The sequence below is a fragment of the Eutrigla gurnardus genome (assembly GCF_963514095.1).
Source record: "Eutrigla gurnardus genome assembly, chromosome: 14".
Taxonomy (NCBI): Eukaryota; Metazoa; Chordata; class Actinopteri; order Perciformes; family Triglidae; genus Eutrigla; species Eutrigla gurnardus.
Window position 1 is genome coordinate 12,466,992 of NC_139937.1, and position 20,418 is coordinate 12,487,409.

Genomic DNA, 20,418 nt, shown 5'->3' on the forward strand with positions numbered 1-20,418 from the left:
AAAATATGTCATAGTATAGTATGTTGAACAAAGTCATAAAATAAGTCATAGTATAGTATGTTGAACAAAGTCATAAAATATGTCATAGTATAGTATGTTGAACAAAGTCATAAAATAAGTCATAGTATAGTATGTTGAAAACAGTAATAAAATAAGTCATAGTATAGTATGTTGAAAACAGTAATAAAATAAGTCATAGTATAGTATGTTGAAAACAGTAATAAAATATGTCATAGTATGTTGAACAAAGTCATAAAATAAGTCACAGAATAACATCCTGAAAACCCCCTGTTAAGGGTCCTTCTATGTGGAGCATGTTGAAAAAAGTATAATCAATAGTATTGATTATTGGCAAACTAGCTCATGAATCTGAGGCAATCATCACAGCACTTACTTTTTTATTTTATTACAAAATGATTTATTTTTTTATGCAAGTGAACGTCAAATTATTAATGACATTCATCTACAGTTTCCCTAAATTAGACATTAGAATGAGTGCTGGGTATAGAAACATTTACAGTACAGAAAGATTAGGGTGCATAGCAATAGAAGTGAAATCTGGGTTTTTACAGTACAGTCAAAGTTTCAACCGTCAACGCACTGAGGTTAAGAGGAAAAGGAACTTCTTCATCATGTAAAAACATTTTTGACTTTTGAAAAAATTTCGACAACTGCATAGACCAAATGCAATCAGGAACGTAACCTCAGGTATATCTAGTACAAAGGTACACATACAAATAGTAATTTTACACTGCTGATAACATATTACGAAGGATTAACTGCTCTATAATAGAACCAGGAAAGCCAGGCACAGTGCAACACTGAACAGCCTCTGTTGTAGACTGATGGTAGAGCTGATGATGCTTCTCTCTCAGAGAAAATGTATTTCAGTGTTTTTTTGCCAAAACAATGCATATTGGTATCCTCAGGATCATGAGTAGTGTTTTACACATTCCCTAATCACCTTTTGAACGTAATAAAATCAAGACAGTTGTGAGAAATTTGGAGTAGATCGGAGGTCAGAAAAGAAAAACACAAACAGAATACAGAAATGTAAAAAATATATAGTAAAAGTTTGGTGAAAAAGACTGAAAAGAGAAAACAAGCAAACCAAAAGGTAGATTTCACAGAAAGAATTACAATGTAAACCCAGACATATCACCTCCAGTGTATTCTCATGACAAATTAATTCTCTTACTCATGACAACTGACAGATTTCAACAACAATCTATCTTAAAGTCGGACAAAGAAAAAGTGCATATTTATGAAAAGAATGTGCTAAAGAAAACATTCCCAGGAAGTACACTGAAAAAAAAAAAAAAAAACACATCTACAACTTCACAGTAATGTTCCATAGAAATACAAACTTTAAAAGGCAAAACCAATCCTGAGAAAATAATCTCTACAAATCAACGACAGTGCATTGTTCATTACACAATCTCCAGTGTTTAAAACATCCTTACAAAAAAAAAAGGATAAAAATACATAATTCATTGAAAACATGGTGTCAAAAAAAGTGAAAGACAAAAACAGTGTGGCCCTGCCAACGTCATCTTCATGGAATTAATTAAAAAAAACTAAAAAAATAATATCACAAAAAAGAAGGGCAGCATACTGTACCCTTCACATGCTTACGGTTTTGGTATATGTGTTTTTTTGGAGGCTAGTAGGGGAAGTCAGACAGTCCAAAAACATTTACATACCACATTTAACACACACAAATGTGTTGTCCTTTTTAAATCACATGCACCACATTTCTGCTCACAACGGAGCGTTTCTCTTGTGTTCAGGTACCGTCTGACTTTTAAAAAACAAAAAAAGAATAACAAGCTAGGGGGAAAGAACTAAATATGATTTAAGCAAGGCTCTGGCTATCATGCAATAAGCATCCATGCATTCCTACTCTATATGCAATCAGATACTACTGTTCTCCAGTCTGCTGACCCCCTCCTTGTCTACACATGGACCTCACACAGATGCCTCACAGTTAAAGACCCTTCAGTGTCGCCTCCAGTGACCTTCGCTGCACTCTTCTGTCAGTGTCCGCTATTCAGATGTGACCGTTGCTTTGTTTTTTTGGCCCCTCTATCACGTTTCTTCTGCTTATCACTCTGTTTCGGGGCCCCAAGGCTGTGTTTTGAGTTCATTGCAGCAAACACATGGTTATCATGTGGGTAACCTCTCAGCTTCGTCTAGACGGTGCACAAGAATGAAAACAGAAAAGGGGGTTAACTCACTATCTCAACTTATAACTTCTTTCCATGTTTGCGTATTTTGAGACAAAAGTACTTTGCAGGATCCTTGTCAAATGCAAATGTCCTTAAAAAGAACTGAGGTGATTGGCTGACCTGATGGTGAGGGAGAGTTGTCACACCCTGTTGTGGCAAACTGTAGATCAGACCCCAAAGCAGCGATTGAGCTCCTGGGACGGATGCAGCGGTCACCTGAGAAACTTCTGCGGAGTAATGCCTAAAGAAAGACATGATAGACTAATAAGAGTAAGATGAGGTCAAATATTTCCTAAGAGCTCATGCAAAGTGGGTAGGTGTATGTTTTGTTCCTCAAAAATACATTAAAACCTGTCCTGATAATCAGTTTATAAAGCATTTTGAATAGTTAAAGGGACAGTTCACCCCAGACTCAAAAATACATTTCCGTATACCAGCACAAGACTCGTCCATGAGTATATGTACGCTTCCTGGCTGCCAATATTATGAAAAGTGTGATTATGGTAAAAACAATAATGCCTCAAAACCAGTGTGGTCCTGACATGTTGGTATTAAAACACTAACACCTGGCTCAACTACAGGATAACAGGATACAGCTTGTGCCTTGCCTTGCGTGTCATGGGGCTGGTGGGGGCCGAGGCGCTGCTGTAGAGGCTGAGGCTGGAGTTGGACCTGCTGACAGTCAAACCCTTGGAAGTGCTTCCTGCAGGAGACAAGTACTTCTCTTTGATCTTCAGGTTGGTCCTGCCTTTCACTGTGGGTGACACAGCAGGGGGGATTTAACAGAATACTGTAAAAACATGTTTAAATGTATAGCAGCCACTCCTCTTGTAAGAGCCAGCAGACCCTGTATACATAAACAAAAATAAAAATAAAAATATCTATATTCAAATGTTAGACCACCAACAATTCAGTGGGACATCCTGGCATGTCTGAGCAGTTTTTATAGCTGCATGCATTCTCAATCATTTTAAAATGCTAAATGTATACAAACAATATCTGACATTAGCAACAACTATACTGTAGGATGACACGGCATCAAAGTGAAAATAGAGGGTTTGTATTATGTAAAATGTTTGAAAAAACAAACAAAAAAACGATTAAAAAATGTTCATATTAAACCAATAATGTGTGATTTTCATCATGATTTGGGAGGGATGGAAGTTAGTTTGCTGACCTCTGCAGGGGTCATTCTTGACCAGGAACTCATCTAGAGCAGTCCAGCCTCCTCCCACCCTCACCATCAATGTGCTACGCAGGATACGAACCATCCGCAACTGTTGGGAATCTCCAAACTGCACACAAAATACATATTGCATGTTATCCTTTTTGAAGCATATGTTGCTTTAGCATCTCCACACTACATTTTTGCAAGACAGCCCTGATGTTTCAGTGAGGCATGTTCTTCCCAATCACAGTATCACTTGCAATTATAATAGCAGCTTCAGAATGTTTGAATCCTAGTCGATAAAAAGGACTCACCCTGTATCTATTGGCACTTATTTGCTCCACTTGGAACCTCTTTGGACAGTTACACTGCGATACCTGTCGACTCACCTAAAGAGGGCCAAAGCGTAACAAGGACAGTGTCACAATAAATAAATCACTCTAATGGATCTGTCTGTTTTCTGGTGCACACACTGGCCATACCTCTTCATTGATCTGATCTGGATCCAGCGGCCTCCTGTAGGGATCTCTGCTCGGGTGAAGGGCACTCACAAACTCATAGTAGTCAATGAAGCCGTCGCTGTTCTGGTCGAAGATGTTCGCCACTGCGTTCATCTCAAGAGAGTTGGTGGGAAATTCTACAATAGAGAGTCGTAAAGTCAAGGGGATTTGACATTCTGTACAGACACAGCAGCAACAGGTAAATATGGGAAACAATGTAGATATTGCCGTAACGACAAAAATACAAACTTACTGGAGGCAAGGACATAATCGACAAACTCCTTCTGGCTGATGCGTCCGTCCTGGTCCCGGTCGATGCTACGAAACACGTCTAAGATCCGTGACTTCAAATGACTAATCCACAGCATGTAACGCTTTCTCCAGATATTGAAGTCGAAGTTTGCGAACTCTTCCATCTGAAATGCAAAACATCACATCATCTATCCTGGAGGGATTGAACTCAAATGACTTTTCTTCAACTCTAATGGCACCAACCACCATTCAAAACAGAACAATAACCTCTTTGAGAGTTTGCTGTTGTTGCTCCAGACGGGTTTGTCTCGCCACCGCCAGGAGCCAGAGTTTCTGCCACTGACTGACCAGCTGACTGAGCTCTACGGTCTGGGGGTCGAGGTGCTCCAGGGGAATAGGTACAACGGGCTGCAGCTTGAGAGTGCTCCTCCTCTCTGGATGGAGAAAACAGCAACGTGGGAGTCTGGAACCATCTCGGGAAAATCATTTCTACTTTACACATCATTAGCTGTGAGATCAACATCAGGCTGTCAAGCTTATTTTTACAACAACTTTCAGCAGAATGTCACGATACTTATTTCATGGTGGCTTACTTGTGAGTGGCCGTTTGCTGGGGGAAATGTGCTGTTTTGAAATGCTCTTGTGTTTGCAGGACTTTGTGGCATGTTCAACCTCTGGAAACTTTTTATTCAACTCCTCCATGAATACCTGCAGAGAGAAATTACCCAAAATTGTTTTGGGTGAAAGCATCCCAATGCTGCTGTATGAATGACATTCACGCATCTTAGTACTAATCGGTAAAGTATTAATATCAGTAAGAGAAGAACAGAGAAGAATCGTACCGTGTGCTGCTCAATCAGTTCTTGGTTCTGCTCTGTGGTCTCCGGCAGAGGCTCCTGCTCTCTGAGGTTTAGGGCTTCCTCTGCTGCAGAGATCCAGTCCAGTAGCCTCTGGACTTCCTCTTTCTCTGCCTCCAGTGCTGCCAAGCTGGCCTGGATCTTCTGGCCCTGCTGCTGAGCCCAGGTCTGAACCTGACTCACAACAAAACAGTGAGAGTTTTTCAGTTACCTAAATGAAAGTAATAGTAATCAACTATATTCATCCCGAGGGAACATTTGCACTCACCTCCTCATAGCGGGTCTTGGTGACACTGATCCAAGACTTGAGGGTGATGATAGAGTCTGGGTGACAGGAGGCCAGGATCTCCTCACCCAGACGCTGGATGTTTTGTAACTCCACTGACTGAGCTTTCAAGGATTCCATTGATTCCTTAGAGAGGCGAAGAAAAGGGATTTATTCAGCATTTTATCCAGTAAAACACAGATTCTCATGCAGGATGAACCATTAGCATGTAATTTCAATTCTAGAAGCATTAAACAGTGTGTGGCAGCGAGGTTATAACTACTGGTGGAGTATCCATCCTTCAACTGGTTGAATGGGTTCAAGTCGACAAATAGCCAGCCTGCTTAGCGGCCCTTGAAAAAAACTGATTCCTTATCGGCTCCAACTTGTTGCTCTGTAGTCAACCCTGACCTTTGACCTCTCCTGAAGAAAAATGTATTTCCCTATAGGGAATCGTAAAAACATCACATTATACTGACCTTGTGTTGTTTGCTAAAAGCAAGCAAGCCGTCCTCCACCTCTGGTATCACCCCGTATTTCAGTGTCCTCTCTGCCTCAGTGAGGCGCTCCATGAAAGAGTGGACAAGGCCATCAAACTTTTCAGCCTAACAAGAACAAAGACAAAGATTAAGGTGAGAGCAGGGGTTGGTCCTGCTTATCAACCTTTACAAATGGTCAGATATCAGCCAGTCATGACCACAGCAACCTGAATTTTAGACTAAGACTGTATTTTGCAATGACTACAGTTTCTACGAGAATACAAGCTATTTTATCTTTATTGTTTGTTCCAACTACCAGCTGAAGTGCAGCCTCCAGTCTGTCTTGCTTGCTGACGGAAAGCTTGCACACAGCCTCCCAGCGGCCCTCCAGCTCATCCATCTGCTCCTGCAGCCAGTGGGCGTCGGCTGTGCTGCTCCTCGTCAGATCCCTCACAGATCGCTTTAGGGTCCTGATGCACCCGGCTCGCTTTCCTAACTCCTTTTGGAAAGCCTAAGAGAAAGCACATGTTTGCTAAGAAACTGCAATTTCACTGCAAGACAGCATTGTGGGGCAAAAAATACACCATGCAAAGACAGACATGTAGCAACCTAATAGTACAATCCCTGTAAATAAATTAGCATATTTTTAATAGCAAAATGAATTTCACAGAAATACAACACAATTTAGCATGAATCCTGCGTTTTAATTGTAGATATGACATATACATAGCAGCTGTAAACTGTTGAAATGCATGCTGGGTGTTGTACCTTGTGTTTGTCTATCAGGTTGTTGACCTTGTCTTTGTCTCCACCAACGGGAACGTCCTCAGCTAGTTGGGGCTCCGCTCTATACAGCCAGTCATTCAGTGCCTGGAGAGCATCAGTGAATCTACCTGAGAAAAGCAGCGCTTCCTCCAACTTGTGTTGTCTGAGAGAAGCAAAGCACAATTCAAGATTGGGATTTTTTTTTAAATACTAGCTAGGAATTATGAATGTAAATACAGATCAATACCTCTCCATAGACTTGCCACTGATGGTGTCCCATGTGTCTTTGAGTTCAGCCAGCAGATTTTCCAGATGCTGTCTATCATGGCCCGTTTGAGCTCTTGCGTGAAGGCTGCGTCCGTTCTTCGATGCTGCTTCATACATGGGCCTCTTTGCTCTCAGCATTTTCTGGAACTCCTGATTAGAAAACGAGTGATCAGTGACGGCACGGAAAAGAAATAGAGCATTTTAAACCATGTTGTATACACTGTGACGCCGACTGCACCTTCTGTTCAGTCAGTTGTTGTTTGATCTCCTCGTGGGACACAGCAATCTCTTTATGCGTGTCTAATGTCTGTTCTACCTCCGTCATCCAGTCCAGTAGCAGGCGCCACGTTTCATTAAACTGAAACATGACAAATAAAGACAGATATTGTAATCAAGCTCCTCTGGGTGGCACAAGTCACACCTTAAGTCCAAAAAAAGATGGAGGTCATTGTTGTATACCTGTTTGGCATTCTTTTTCACCTCCTCCAGCATCCTGCCTCTTTCTGAGGCACGCTGCTGTAGCTTTTTGTGGCGATCCTGGACAGTCATGATAAGGTTATGAATGACATCGCAGTCTTCCTTCCTGCTCAGTTCTATTAGCCTGCGGGCTGTGCTCTCCACTGAGGTCTTCTTCTCACCGTAACCCTTCACCTCATTGACCAGTGCCTGTACAAATCAAAGTATTTCATGAAGCAAAGATGAATAATTCCAAGTATGCTGTGGATCTAGAGCGGAGATAGAAAGTCTACAGCAGATGTAAAAAGACCTACTCTGTGTTCCTGCAGTTGAGTACAAACTTTGTCCAGGACAAAGCTGGGAGCAGGAAAAAGCCCAATAGATTCTTCACACTTGCTCATCTTTGTGAGAAGTTCCTGGACGTTACTGTGGAAGTCCTTGGCCAGACCCAATCCTTCTGTAAGCCTTGCCTGTGGGAACAGCATGACAATCAGATAGAATCATGCCCTAAATGAATGATAAATCCATAGGATGACACATTAAGGGTGAAATAACCTTTCGCTCATGGACTTTGTTGTAAACCGACGCCCATTTCTGTTCAAGAATACATAAACTGTGCTCGGTGCTTGATCCACGCACAACGTCGCTGCTCTCCAGCATCCTGTGGATGGCATTCTTTACATCTGTGTAGGCGTGGAGCTTTGACTCCATCTCATTGCACAACTCCTTTTTGAGGGTGAGAAGAAGACAGACATTAGTCTTTAGAAAAGACGTTTTTTTTCATTTCTTGCATATCTTTTTATCTGTAGAGTAAAAAGTCTGGTCTTTTTTACCAAGTGTGCATTAAGCCTTTCGCTGGCAGAGTCCGGCATACCCCACATGGTTTTAGAGGAAGACAATCTCAGGTCTGTGTTGTCCAGCCACTGCAGGAGATCCTGAATCTCCATCGTAACATCTTGTACCTGAAAGGAAAAAAACTAAACAGAGTGAGTGAAACGTCTCCAGGGGGTTGGTTATGCATATGAATTGTCATCAACATTTGTATCATATTTTATTAAACCATAAGTGGACGATGAAATATTATTACAATGTATTTTTATTTATAGATATGGTTTGGGTTTTAAGCGTTGCCATCATTTATGATAACAAAAGCTGTAAGTATGATGTGGACTTGCCTTCACACATATTGATTACAATCACCACAAGAGGGCGCCATGATGACGTGATGAAAAAATGTAAAATGCAGCTGCCTAATATATAGCATAAAAATGTACTGTAGTCATTAACTATTCTACTTGCTACTTAATAAAATAGAAGACCTTTTTTCTTCACCTGACTCAATCTGTTCTCTAATTCCAGCTGCCTGCGTTCAGTCTCACAGCGGACAAACTCCCAGCTGTCATTGAGTTGCTCCAGCCGAGTCTGCAGACCGTGTGGACTGTCCGCGGACCCAACCTCCAGCAGCCCCCTGCCAGCCTGGTTCAGGGACTCCATCGTGCGAACATGGGACATGACATCGTTGCGCAAGACCTTGTAGGAGGAAGAAGCATAAATATAATGTATTGCTTGGCGGTGTTGGCAGCTGACTATTTAACTGACTATTTAAATTTTATTTAGGCCACCACCAACCTTGTGTTTGGCCAGCTCTATTTCACAGGCCTGCAGGTCGATGCTGATAGGCCGGCTGCCCTGCAGTTGTTCAGCGGTTCGGGAAAGCCATGTGTGCAGCTCATCCAGTGTGTTTTGGAACTGACCCAGACCCAGCAGAGCACACTCCAGCTGATGCTGATGTCCGCACAGGAAAAAAAAGCAAAATATTGATATTTACTTTGAACAGTTTCCCAGCTAAATGTAGTAGCACTGGGGCAGCTCTATGTTGTTGAAACATACATTTTAATGACTATCATGGTGACATTGTGCATATAATGGATATCTGCTTGCATATTCTTACCTGTCTGCTGACAGTCTCCGACTCCAAGCTGTCCCAGCGCAGTCTGAAGTCACACAGCGGGGAGACGGAGCCTGGACGCTCCGAGTCAGGAGACAGCCGGCAGACAAAACGATGGTTCAGGCTTTCTATCTCTATTTTCTTCTGGTAAAGTTCTCGCTTAAATTCCTGAGGGACAGAATAAAGACAGAATATATGTTTGCAAATGATTATTGTCATGAACACACATGATGAGATGAGACAAACATACTTATTGAGAAGAAACGTTGATCATTGCTGGTTACGGTTGCACTTCAGCGTATGAACTCACCTTGAGGTCACGTAGCTGATCTTTGACTGATTCCAGGTCAGTTCCTACCATGAACTCTTCAGTAGACCTCAGCTCAGCTGACTTCAACCACTCAAAAAGACCCTATTAGCAGACCAAGTACAGAGTGTGTACAAAAAATTATAAACTGTTCAACTATTCAGCAATGAATTCCAGCCATGCTTTGTGATTTAACATCAAAAACAAGAAATGTTCCTCACAGCAACATGTTATGTTGGTAAATAAATCTAAATACACTTTGCATAGTTTTCTTTTCACTCTCTCACACATTCTGCACCATTGAATTAATTTGCCTTTGGCAAAGGGCCAAACTAACTGTTGGTCACACAAACGGAAAACTACAGGGAGTAAGAGACTGAATCTGTCTTGTCGACTGCAAGAAAATAAAAGACTCGTTTTGTCTTCGGCAGAATGCCACAACCCTGCTTGAGTCAGGCAGGGGAGGCCGACGTGTCCTGTGTGATCTGGCTTTGATCCTGACTATGAGATATTTGTTAGTTTATGGGTATGCATATGCAAATATACTGTATTTAGACACAAACCTGCATTGTGTCTTGATAATGTAGTGCCAACAGCAAGGACTCCTCCAGCTTTATGTGACATTCATTCCACAGTTTGCTCAAGTTGTTCCATGTGCAATAAAGCTTTGAGATAGAAAAGAGACAAGGTTTTTAAAACTACACAACATCATGAGTTCAACATTATTTTCTTATCCAAAAGTATTTCCTACTTCATCCATGCTCTTTGTAACATCTGGTTTGTCTGTATCGCCACACGCTGACATTAGATCCATTCCCAAAACACCAAGGGTATCCAGATCTCCCTGTAAACTGTCAATATCCTCCCTGACAGTCTATAAGTTGAAAAGATGGAAAAGGTTATATTGTGTCTTTTATATCACAATGTGGGTTTCTCATACATAATTCCATTAAGAGCTTCCAGACAAACCTGCATGGTTTCAAGGCTCTGGCGCATCGTTTCGGAGTCTGTCAGACTTGCATTAAGATCCAAAACTGCCTGCTGAGCATCATTGAGAGCAGCCGTGACGTCGCTGACGTCACTCCAGAATTTCAATGCCAGATCCATGAGTTTGAGCAGCCAGCTTTCCCTCTCCTGGGCTTGGATATGTGTCTCGTCCCACAGCTGGGACAAGCTGGACACTCGCTCCTGGATTGCTAAGTATAGAACAGGGATATTGCTTAGAATCAGACCTTTTCCCACAGAAGTGTTGCAACTTGCTACTGTGGCGACTGTGAGCAGATAGGTGGGTCGTCAACCAGTTGGAAGATCTATGATTTGATCCCCGGCTCCTCCAGTGAGCATGTCCAGTGTCCTTGGGCAAGATAATGAACCCCTCTGCCATCAGTGTATGAATGGGTACATTGTGGGATGAAGTGTAAAACGCATTGAGTTGTCCGAAGACTAGAAAAGCACTATGTAAAGTTCAATTTAAAATCCACTTATAATTTACTTGTAGCCCCATGTAGTAATAAATATACTTTAGATATACTAGATCCTTACCTGTGCCGACGGATCCATCGCCAGCTGCCTGCGTGTTAGCCAGCAGTTCACATGCCTGTGTCTTGACGCTGCCGAGGCCCAGCTCAAGCTTGGACAGCTCGGCCAGTGTGTGCTTATTGTCCTGCAGCTGCTCCTGGATCCTTGGGGTGAGGCCTTGAAGAGAGGTGGGAGTCTGTATGCGACTGCGCAGGCGGTCAAGAGTCTCTCGGATAAGGGTCATCCTCTCGTTCAGCTAATGATACAAGAAAAGATACGGTTGTGTGTAATACACTTCATTTCAAAGGGTATAGTTATTTAGATATTTTTTTGTATTGTCAAGCAGTTTTACCTGCGTCAATCGAGGCAATGACTCTTCTAGAAGATTAGCAGTCTCTCTGACCCGGTCTCTGATGGTTCTGTGCTTCCCCTCGGCCTCTGTTGCCTTTTGACAGTACTCATCCCCCTGAGTGGGGTTTAGTTCTGACAAGCGTTTTGCCAGAGAGCATAAGCGTGCAATCAAGGGTCTATGTTCTGCTATAGACTCCCTCAGACCCTTAAGAGAAAGGAGATAAAAAAAGAAAGGTTTAATTCGATGTGGAGAGCAGACCTTTTTCATAAAGAAAAATATTCTAGTTTAATCCTTAATATGGATAGAGGAAGTTTGCCCCAAAAAATCCCCAAAAGAAACCTTCGTCTCACTTTTCGTGGCATACCTGACAAAATTGAAATGCGATTATAGTTCACAGGTGGTAAAGTAACCATTGCAGGAAGTAGATAACATGAATGAACTGTACTTGAACAGAAGAGCTCACTCACCTAGAGGAACTAGACTGTGAAGTATAAAAGGACTCTTTGTTGAGCTGGCCAAAGAAAAGTCATGATAAAGACAAGAAAGAATAGCTGGCACTCTAATGGCAGCTTCCCTCTACCTGTAAGAGGTCCTGTTGTTCCCGAAATGCCTCATAGCTAATTGTGCTCAGGGAGAGCTGGCCAATTAGGGATTCAGTTTCTTCAAGCCACGGCGAAACCTCAGCGAAGCCCTCCGAGAACTGCAAAAGAAGTGATTGAGCGTGCTCGAGCTGCAGGACCACATGGGAGTTGGTGGCTGAGGTGATGTTGCATTGTTCTTGTAACGCGTCCAGAGGGGTCTGAATAGAGAGGTGACAGAAAAATAAATACAATTTAAATATAAACATCTTCAAAGTACATTAGTTTGCTTTGCCAGTAAATTGCATGAAATGAAGTATGGAGAATACCTGCAAATCGCCAGTTTCTCCTTCATCACTATATGTCAGCAAGATTTCAGCAATCTTCACCATCTTCTCAATGTTGAACCTGTGTTGGAGAATCTCCACTGCCAAAATCTATTCAGCAGATTATACATAAAAATAAAAAAAAATCACTTACCAAAAATCACTTAAATGAATTTCTAAAAATGTGCTTTTTCAAAATTCAAAGTGGAAAAATATTTATTATGTTCATTAGTTAACAGTTATAATGTCCTGACCTTCTGCTCATAGAGTTGTTCTGCTATGAGTTCTGGATCCAGATGAATGGTCTTCAGCTTTTCAAGACTCAGCGCTGTGTCTCTGAACCATGCCATCTCCTTCACCACTGCTTGTTCCAGCTGATGGGAATATAATGAAGGTGAGCAAAGCATTAATAATAATAATTTTAATATAATTATCATACATATATTATACTATGACATTATCATATTTGAAAAACGATACTATTATTTCTGAAAACACCACTGGAATTATATAATGGCAGTACGTGTGTTATACAAGAGTTGTAATTAGATCAAATAATATGATGGGTACCAGTGTACAAATTATTATTTCATGTTCAAAGAACTCAAGTATTAGTGTATAAAAAGAGCAATAGAACATACACAATAGCAAATAAAAAAATATATATTTTGGTGATGTGTCAAACAGGCCTATGGCTATTGCTTGTAAATAAATAAACTCAGGTATAAAAAGTTGGTACTATCTTTGTTAATTTAGTAGGCTGTCTGCAGTACATAAATATGCAATTTCAAACAAAGCATTTAAGTGATGGCCACATATAAACATGCTCACATAGCTAACAAGAAATAAGATACATAGACTGGTTTGGTCCCTCTTTTAATTAGAAAATCAAGCTCTTACTCTGGAAAAACAAATTACTTGCTAGCTTCACAAGTCAACAATGTTCCCTTGAACAGACGTTTTTATAGCAAATTAGGTAACTAGCTAGCTAGCTATTGTTAAGATTTATTTTAAACATAACAAATAATAAGATAAATAAAAATTAACAGCAAACAATGTGACAAGTGTAAACACTTATAAGGCCCTACCCCTTTCTATAAATGAATGTTAGCTTCTACAAATGTGTATGCTACTCAGAAATTAGCTATTTGTATGTGATGCCATTTAGCGACATGGAGTGACATTTCGAGCAGGCTTCAGCTACTGCTAAAGCATCAGATTGATTCATTGGAGGAAAGTGTGGCAGCATTACCCTCTGTCTCTCAGCCGTGCAGAGTACTGCATCTCCAGCTTGTGTCTGCACGCCTGCTGCCCCCAGGAGCTCCCTCTCGATGCGGCCCAGCCACAGGTGGAGGTCCTCCTGGCTGGAGGTACAGCGACTGGTGGCCTCCAGGGCCTGCTCCAGCCTCTGCAGCACATCCAGACTGCTTAGACTGAGCACAGAGCAACGGATACGCAGCGCATCCATCTTCTCCTGCACCTGCTGGGCTTCCTCCTCTGAAACAAAGACAAACCATTGAGCGTATTTCATTCACTTCCGATATCTGTTGTAAATGTATCAGACTTCACAAAAAAACAAATGCATGAGTATGTATTGATATTACAAAACAAATATTTATCCAACTACCTGAAATCACTTCCATCAGATCATGTCCCGACTTTTGTATTTTCCCGAGCTCAGCAGTTTTGACTTGAATCTCTTCAACAACAGCCTAAAGAAGAAAGTGAAAACATGTCAAAATTATAATTCTCTACTCAAAGAACACAATGCACCTTCAATAAACTGTACATGCAGTTGAACCATACATGGTAGATTTCCAACCTTGGCCCTGTCTGTGGCCTCTGGGACATGCAGCATCACTCTCTCCGCGTTGCGTAGTTCAGCTAGGGCCTGTTCCACAGATATGAGCCATTGTTGCAAGCTGTCGACTCCTTCCTGGAATAACTTGGCCCTGGGCAGAATGAGCTCCAGACTCGCTCTCCTACCAACGACAAAATGTCCACTGATTGTTACCATCAGTGAGTCAGAATTGTATCATGCAGCAAGCCTTGGCACATTGTCACTGTGCCATCGCCAGTCAAGGGAGCTGACCTTTGCTCTGCTCCCAGCTGTAAGGCCTCCCACTTCTGTTTAAGAGTGGCGAGCTTGACTTTTTCCTCCTCCCCCTCCTCTCCTGGGTGGGCCTCTATTAGCCGAGGACCCTCCAACATTATGGAGTCCATACTACGCCTTCGGTCTGTTAGGAGGCGCTGCAGGAGCTGTAAAAGAAGATTATAAAAGGAGGATATTGACTCCTATTTGTAGAAAGACAGAAGATTCAAGAATAAGAACTGAAATTCTAAATATGTCGAAGCTCTCCTTTAGACTCTTCCATATTAAAGTAAACCAGTTCTCATCAGTACAACAGAAAATGTTTACCTTATATTTGAGGTTAAATTTCAGAGAAATTACATTGCTTCCAGTAAGAATTCACATCCATCAAGGCCCCATTCTTGTTTTGTCTGCCTTTGGGTCAGTGCGGAGGAAGCCCTGTCTCGTGTTTCAACCTTACATTGTCAGGAGTCAGGCAGGTTTCACCTCATCCAAAGAGCTCACAATGGGTGTGAATAAAGCTGAGAGACTACCTTGTTTTTTTCATACCCCGAGACAATGTTCACAAAGACTCACAGAAGCTCATTGAGACGATGAACGCCACCCATTCACTGCTGAATACAACTGAATTTATATTGTAAAGGAAGCATTTGAGCATTTTCCATGACCTCACCGCACCTTTCTTTAGCTAAACATTCCAGGTGTATTCCCACTACGAAAGATGTTTTTTGGAACAAGAAATGAGGTGATACCTTTTGTTCTTGGAGTTGTGCTTTCACCACTTTGACCTCCGAGGATGGGGGTTTCTGATTGGCTGTGAGTTCCTCTATTTCACAGACCCATGTGAGCAAAGCTTCCAGGTTTTGGAGAGCTGTCTCAGAATCTGTTGACACATCCCTCAGTGCCAAGGCAGATCTTGTTCCCTTAAGAGAGATGATAACAAAAGTATTAGCTCAATGAAAATACTGTCAGCAAGAAATATGATCTTTACTGTACACAAGCAGAATAGAGTTACGGGTAAAACCATACCCTCCATCTATCCAGGCTGGAATCCTGATCTGAGCTTGAGTGTCCATCACTTTGGAGCTGCAAAAAAAAGTCAGTCGACATGATGTTTTAATTAATAAAATCACTGCTTCACTATATTATAGAACCACCCAATGTCATAAAGACAAAACATCACTTTGAAAGAAAGAGTCTAGATGAGAATAGGTGATATTTGGAAGTTCAGATGAGAAGAGCAAAGCATGAAATTGACAGAAGAGGTGAGATTTGTGGTGTTTGAAAGTTGGTGTTTTTTTTTATCAACCTCAGCGAGTTCCTCGGCGACACCGTTCAGGACTCTAACAGTTCTGGTGACAATGGGGTCCCCTCCCTTATCTCCAGACGGATACTCTGTCACCTCCACAATTTCCGTCACCACCGTTTCTGTCACTTCCGTCACCTCTGTGACCTCACGTGATGCCAGAGTCTTCCAGGACCAGGGGCTTCCTTCTCTGGAGTCTCTCCTCTGGAAGCTGGCCCTCCTCTCTGCAGCGCTCCTGTCCGGGTGAGCCAAGGGGGATCTGGTAAACTCCGGAGGCACTGCCCTCCTTGTTAGTGACCCATTTCGGGATGTTTTTATCGGAGAAGGGCTGCTGTGCCAGGCATTATCCAGCGTACTGGAGCTCCTGATTGTGGAGGTGGGAGAGCTGCGGAGGGGTTTGTCCGAAATGGGAGTATTAACTTCCTCCTCCCTCTTATGATCAATTCCCTGTTCCTCCTTTTCTCCGTCCAGCTCTCCTTCCTTGTGTGCATCCTCGCTTGCTTTGGCTTTGACCACCACTTCTGGTTTGGCCTCCACATGTTGCACCGGGGGCTGCCACTCTCTTCGTCGTTGGTAGCACTCCTTCAGGAAGTCCTCGTCTGACCTCACATGCTTGGACTTCTGGCCCAGGCAGCTGGGCCGGCTGACGAGGTTACCCATAATCCTTCAGCCCAGTGGCTAGTGAGGTAAGAGGTGAGGTAAGGCCCCTCGGCCATGCATGCGGAAGATCCTTCAGCTACCTAAAATAAGACAAGGGGCCTCTGGGTCATCATGCAGTCAACAAGTAAATCAACAAACATATACCACTCATCTTCTTTCTTTAAAAGCACAACTTCCCTGTTTTAAAGTCACTATGCACTGCCACAGCATACATCTTCAGGAAACTGCTATGAGATAAAAGTCTCTCAGATCCTTTAAATGCTACATTTGTGTGCCAACGTTGCCCTTTTCTTGGCAATAAAAGACCAAAGAGATACTTGGCCTGGATATTCTCCGTCCCTTTGTCTTCCTTTAGACCACATAGACACATGCTCCCTATCTATCGCACATCACCAACAGAAATATTCTGGGCTTAGAAATCAATGTGACAGGCCTGTCGAGGATCCCACTGTTGAGCCTGGCACGCAGAGCCGGTGGCAGACAGCCAGCTCTTTCTCTGACTGAGTCCTGGGAAACCCGCTAAGGATCTGATCAAATATGACAGCCATAAAAACGCAGACATCGCCTCATTTCTCAAGGGTGACAAAAAGAGGGGGGGTAGGAACACAGAGTGCCATGGGGGCATTGGGGGGTAGTTAGGAAAAAAAGCAGCAGTCAACAGTATTAATAGTAGCTACATGTGCAGTATCTTTTAGGATGATACAGGGCATTTATCTCACTACTACACCACTGCATCAGACAATGATCCCAGCATATTGTTTGATTCAAATGTGTATATTACTGAAAAGACTGTCATTGGCAGTGACTGTCAGCCCGTCTGCTTCCCCCTCAGCTCTGTGCCTTCATTGTTTTGACAGAAGGGTTAAAGGTGAATGTAATTATCTTGGTCTGGAGGAGCTGAGGTGAACCCATCAGGAGGTCTTAGGGAGGGTTCCTGTCTGGCTGGGTCCTCCCTCTGAGGTGCGGTTGGACTGGTCCATTCAGAATTATACAGGTCACCTCAGGTCATGCTTTTTGACTAAAGATCTGTGGGGGGGGGGGGGGGGGGGGCTAATATGGGTCAACAAAGTGGAAATTGGGATGTTGGCTCCTAAAACAACTGAGGAGGATTATTTTTCTTGTTGAAAAAAGCAGAAGAGTCAGATTTATAGAGCTGTATGGTTACAGTTACATGTAGCAGGCATGCTGTCGGCAGACAAAATGATGCTGAACATGCAGCTCTCTTTGCCAGAGGCGAGACACAAAGACAATGTGCTACAAAATACCATTTTAATCAAATATTGCTGGCTTGTGTATGTCTGCCAAACTCATTTAGAATTATGGTATGTCACGGCTTTTAACTGAATGAGAATCCAAAAATGACCTAGTTTGATATGATGGCTCCATGTACATTAGCCTAGTAATTACCTACATCATGCAAGTCTGCAGAGCAGATGATGTAGTCAGCGGATCCACAGGGGAGAACACAGTCAGATCAGAGAGTGGTGCCCAGACAAAGCCCTGGCCTCAGGATCAATGATTACCCAGTTAGCTCAGATCACTGCCCAGCGGTCTCCTGAGGAGGGCAGAGACAGCGTCTGTGGCCGTGTTCGTATGGGTTAACAATTCAAGAGTGAGGGCGTGCCGTGTCTGGTTACTGCAGCGCATGTGTGGTCGTTTGCTAAATTGCACAGTTGCATTTATGATGACCTCACAGAAACATGCATTATGTGGGTTAATGCCGAGTAGTCTCATTAGAGTTTATTAAAATAAATATGCAAATGTAGTTATCTGTATGTCTACTAGACTGGGTCATTCAGATGCTGATATACAACATACTTTTTGAAATAAAAGTAATTGTAATCATTTTGATATCCTCACATAAAATAATATAAGAATACTATGACCTACATTATTCTACAATCAAAGCAAACCAGCGAAACCCTCACAAAATACCCCAAGCCAAGCATAATGACAGTCGAAGGAGGACCAGATGAACCACTCCACCTTTTAACTCATTCTGCGGATGACCTCCCCATTCCATTACTTAACCTATTTTGAAATGGCCCTTAATTCAGACCAGCCCTTTCTCTGCTCTCAACAGTGATTTATGACACATGACACACCGCAGTCCATTTCCTGATGAATTTGATTACAACCACAGAATAGGAGCTTCTCCATGCAAACAGCATGTGAACAACAATCATATGCCTTTCTTTGCAAATACATCAGTTTCACATTTAATATCTAATTCTTCTCTAAATCTCAAATGGGAGATGTTTGTATTCGCTTTTGAGAAACACCCTTAAATATCAAAATACTTCACAAAAGATTTAATGTGCGTCTTATGAATTGCATCGCCTGACTCATTTACATGATACAAGAAGCATTGTGAGGGTGGGTTTGTAATTAGTAGCCCAACAATAACCATCAATCACAACAGTAGAGTGCCATAATGTTGTGTCACTGCTGTGTGTCTGCCTCTGTTAAGGGTGGTCCTGAAGTAGTAATCATGGTAGTGGTCCCTAATCAAGGATGGCAGCTGTGCATTCACCCGTGAGACTCATAACATTTTAGGGTGGATATGGTAAAAGCTCATCTCAAAGACAGCCCTCTAAACATGCAACGCTGTTCTACTGTGGAGAATCAAATGTCAGCATGGCTTTTGCAAAATTAATAGTTACTGAAAATGGCGTCTCAAAATGAATGTTTACAAAGAACAAACTGTTGAACTGAAGGAAATCTACTTACATCAGAATGATCCATGTACTACTGGAATATTTCATTGCCTGATGCACTTGTACTTTTCATTTGATTAGAATAAGTGTTGAAAATCTCCCAGCCACAACGCGTTCACTGACACATGGCTCCCTTAACCACAAAGTCCAAAATCAAACTCCCTCTCTGAGCCAATCCTGGGTTACTGGCAGTTTTGGCGGTTTGAAGCTTACGTGAATCCCACTTACCCTGAAGCACAGTTGGGCCAAACAGCGTGAGTAAAGGAATCCAGCCAGTCCTCAATCACCATTCAAAAAAGGAGAGAAAGGAGGGGGAAAATCCAGCTTTGTTTGAGCATCCTTTGAATGGCCTACCAGCTCCAACATCCCAAAAATGAACACTCCTCAAACACACACACACACACACTCACATGCATACTCCCTCCGATGCACAATCCATCAAGTCCACTCATTCACACATGCTCACAAACAAACACACTTTCTAAACACACTCACACATGCCCTGATAACTCATGCTTTTCCGTTGCCCACAGTCACAGGCAAACAATGTCCTCCTCTCCCCTCGCAGTGCACCCCTCCCCTCCCCTCACTTCACTTCTCCTCCCACCAGCTCTGCTCCTCTCCCTTTCTTCTTTGTTGTGTGAGCTGTGATAGAGGAATTCCTTCCTTGTTAACGCCGCCGATGGGATAGTGCGCCCAGATGGAGACAATGTATTCCAACGGCTCAGTTGAACTCCCACAGTTCCCAGCCAAGAGCAGTTTTCACATGAAGGTCAGATTGAGCCGGTTCCACCTAACGACAACTCGGTGGCATTTTCACCAGCGCTCTTGCTGCTGCTGCTCAGGTTGCTCCTGTACCGGGCAGCGAGGCGGCAAAGTGCCCCCTTTACCTTCCCCAAGCTTTTTCCTCTCACTCCCCTTCTCACCCAACAAAGCCCCTCCTCTGGGTCCGACTGTGGTTCAGAAACTCCATGCTGCTTTAGCTTGAAAAATGGGATGGGTGTGGGGAGAGTTTTCTAAAGACCCCTGTGCCGCCCTCGGAACATTCACATGTTAAGTGACAGCTGCCTCAGTCCATTCCCTCTCGCGATGGCGAGGGAGAGAAGTGCAGGTTACAAAAGAAGGGACCCACACCCACCCTGCTACCCACCCACTCACACATTCACCCCCCAACCCCCTTGCAGTCCCTTCTTCCCCATTCACAGTCAGTGCAGCAGTCTCCACAGCAGCAACAAAGACGACTAATTACTGTAAAACATCTCAGATTACTTTTCAACTCAGTTCCAGCCATTGCAACTACGGCCCATAAACAAAGACGCTGAAAGCAAACACACACACACACACACACACACACACACACACACACACACACACACA

The 20,418-nt window shown here is 42.8% G+C and overlaps 1 protein-coding gene across 1 annotated transcript; it reads right to left on the bottom strand.

Annotated features, from left to right (window-relative positions):
* Positions 1–406: 406 nt before the first annotated feature.
* macf1b (microtubule actin crosslinking factor 1b) lies at positions 407–20,040 on the bottom strand. Its single transcript, XM_084027251.1, has 40 exons — positions 19,270–20,040; positions 15,668–16,404; positions 15,388–15,444; positions 15,111–15,281; positions 14,359–14,525; positions 14,089–14,248; positions 13,894–13,978; positions 13,519–13,763; positions 12,521–12,640; positions 12,270–12,377; positions 11,943–12,161; positions 11,363–11,566; positions 11,035–11,266; positions 10,462–10,688; positions 10,244–10,366; positions 10,056–10,157; positions 9,496–9,597; positions 9,189–9,353; positions 8,867–9,022; positions 8,570–8,767; positions 8,071–8,199; positions 7,793–7,963; positions 7,552–7,707; positions 7,241–7,447; positions 7,020–7,139; positions 6,762–6,931; positions 6,518–6,677; positions 6,066–6,260; positions 5,750–5,875; positions 5,274–5,417; positions 4,991–5,179; positions 4,742–4,856; positions 4,416–4,582; positions 4,150–4,312; positions 3,879–4,033; positions 3,711–3,785; positions 3,406–3,523; positions 2,837–2,982; positions 2,349–2,469; positions 407–2,192 (listed from the first exon to the last, which is right to left on the bottom strand). The coding sequence occupies exons 2-40, from the start codon at positions 16,322–16,324 to the stop codon at positions 2,167–2,169; spliced, it is 6,351 nt and encodes a 2,116-aa protein (XP_083883377.1). The 5' UTR covers positions 16,325–16,404; positions 19,270–20,040; the 3' UTR covers positions 407–2,166.
* Positions 20,041–20,418: the final 378 nt, after the last annotated feature.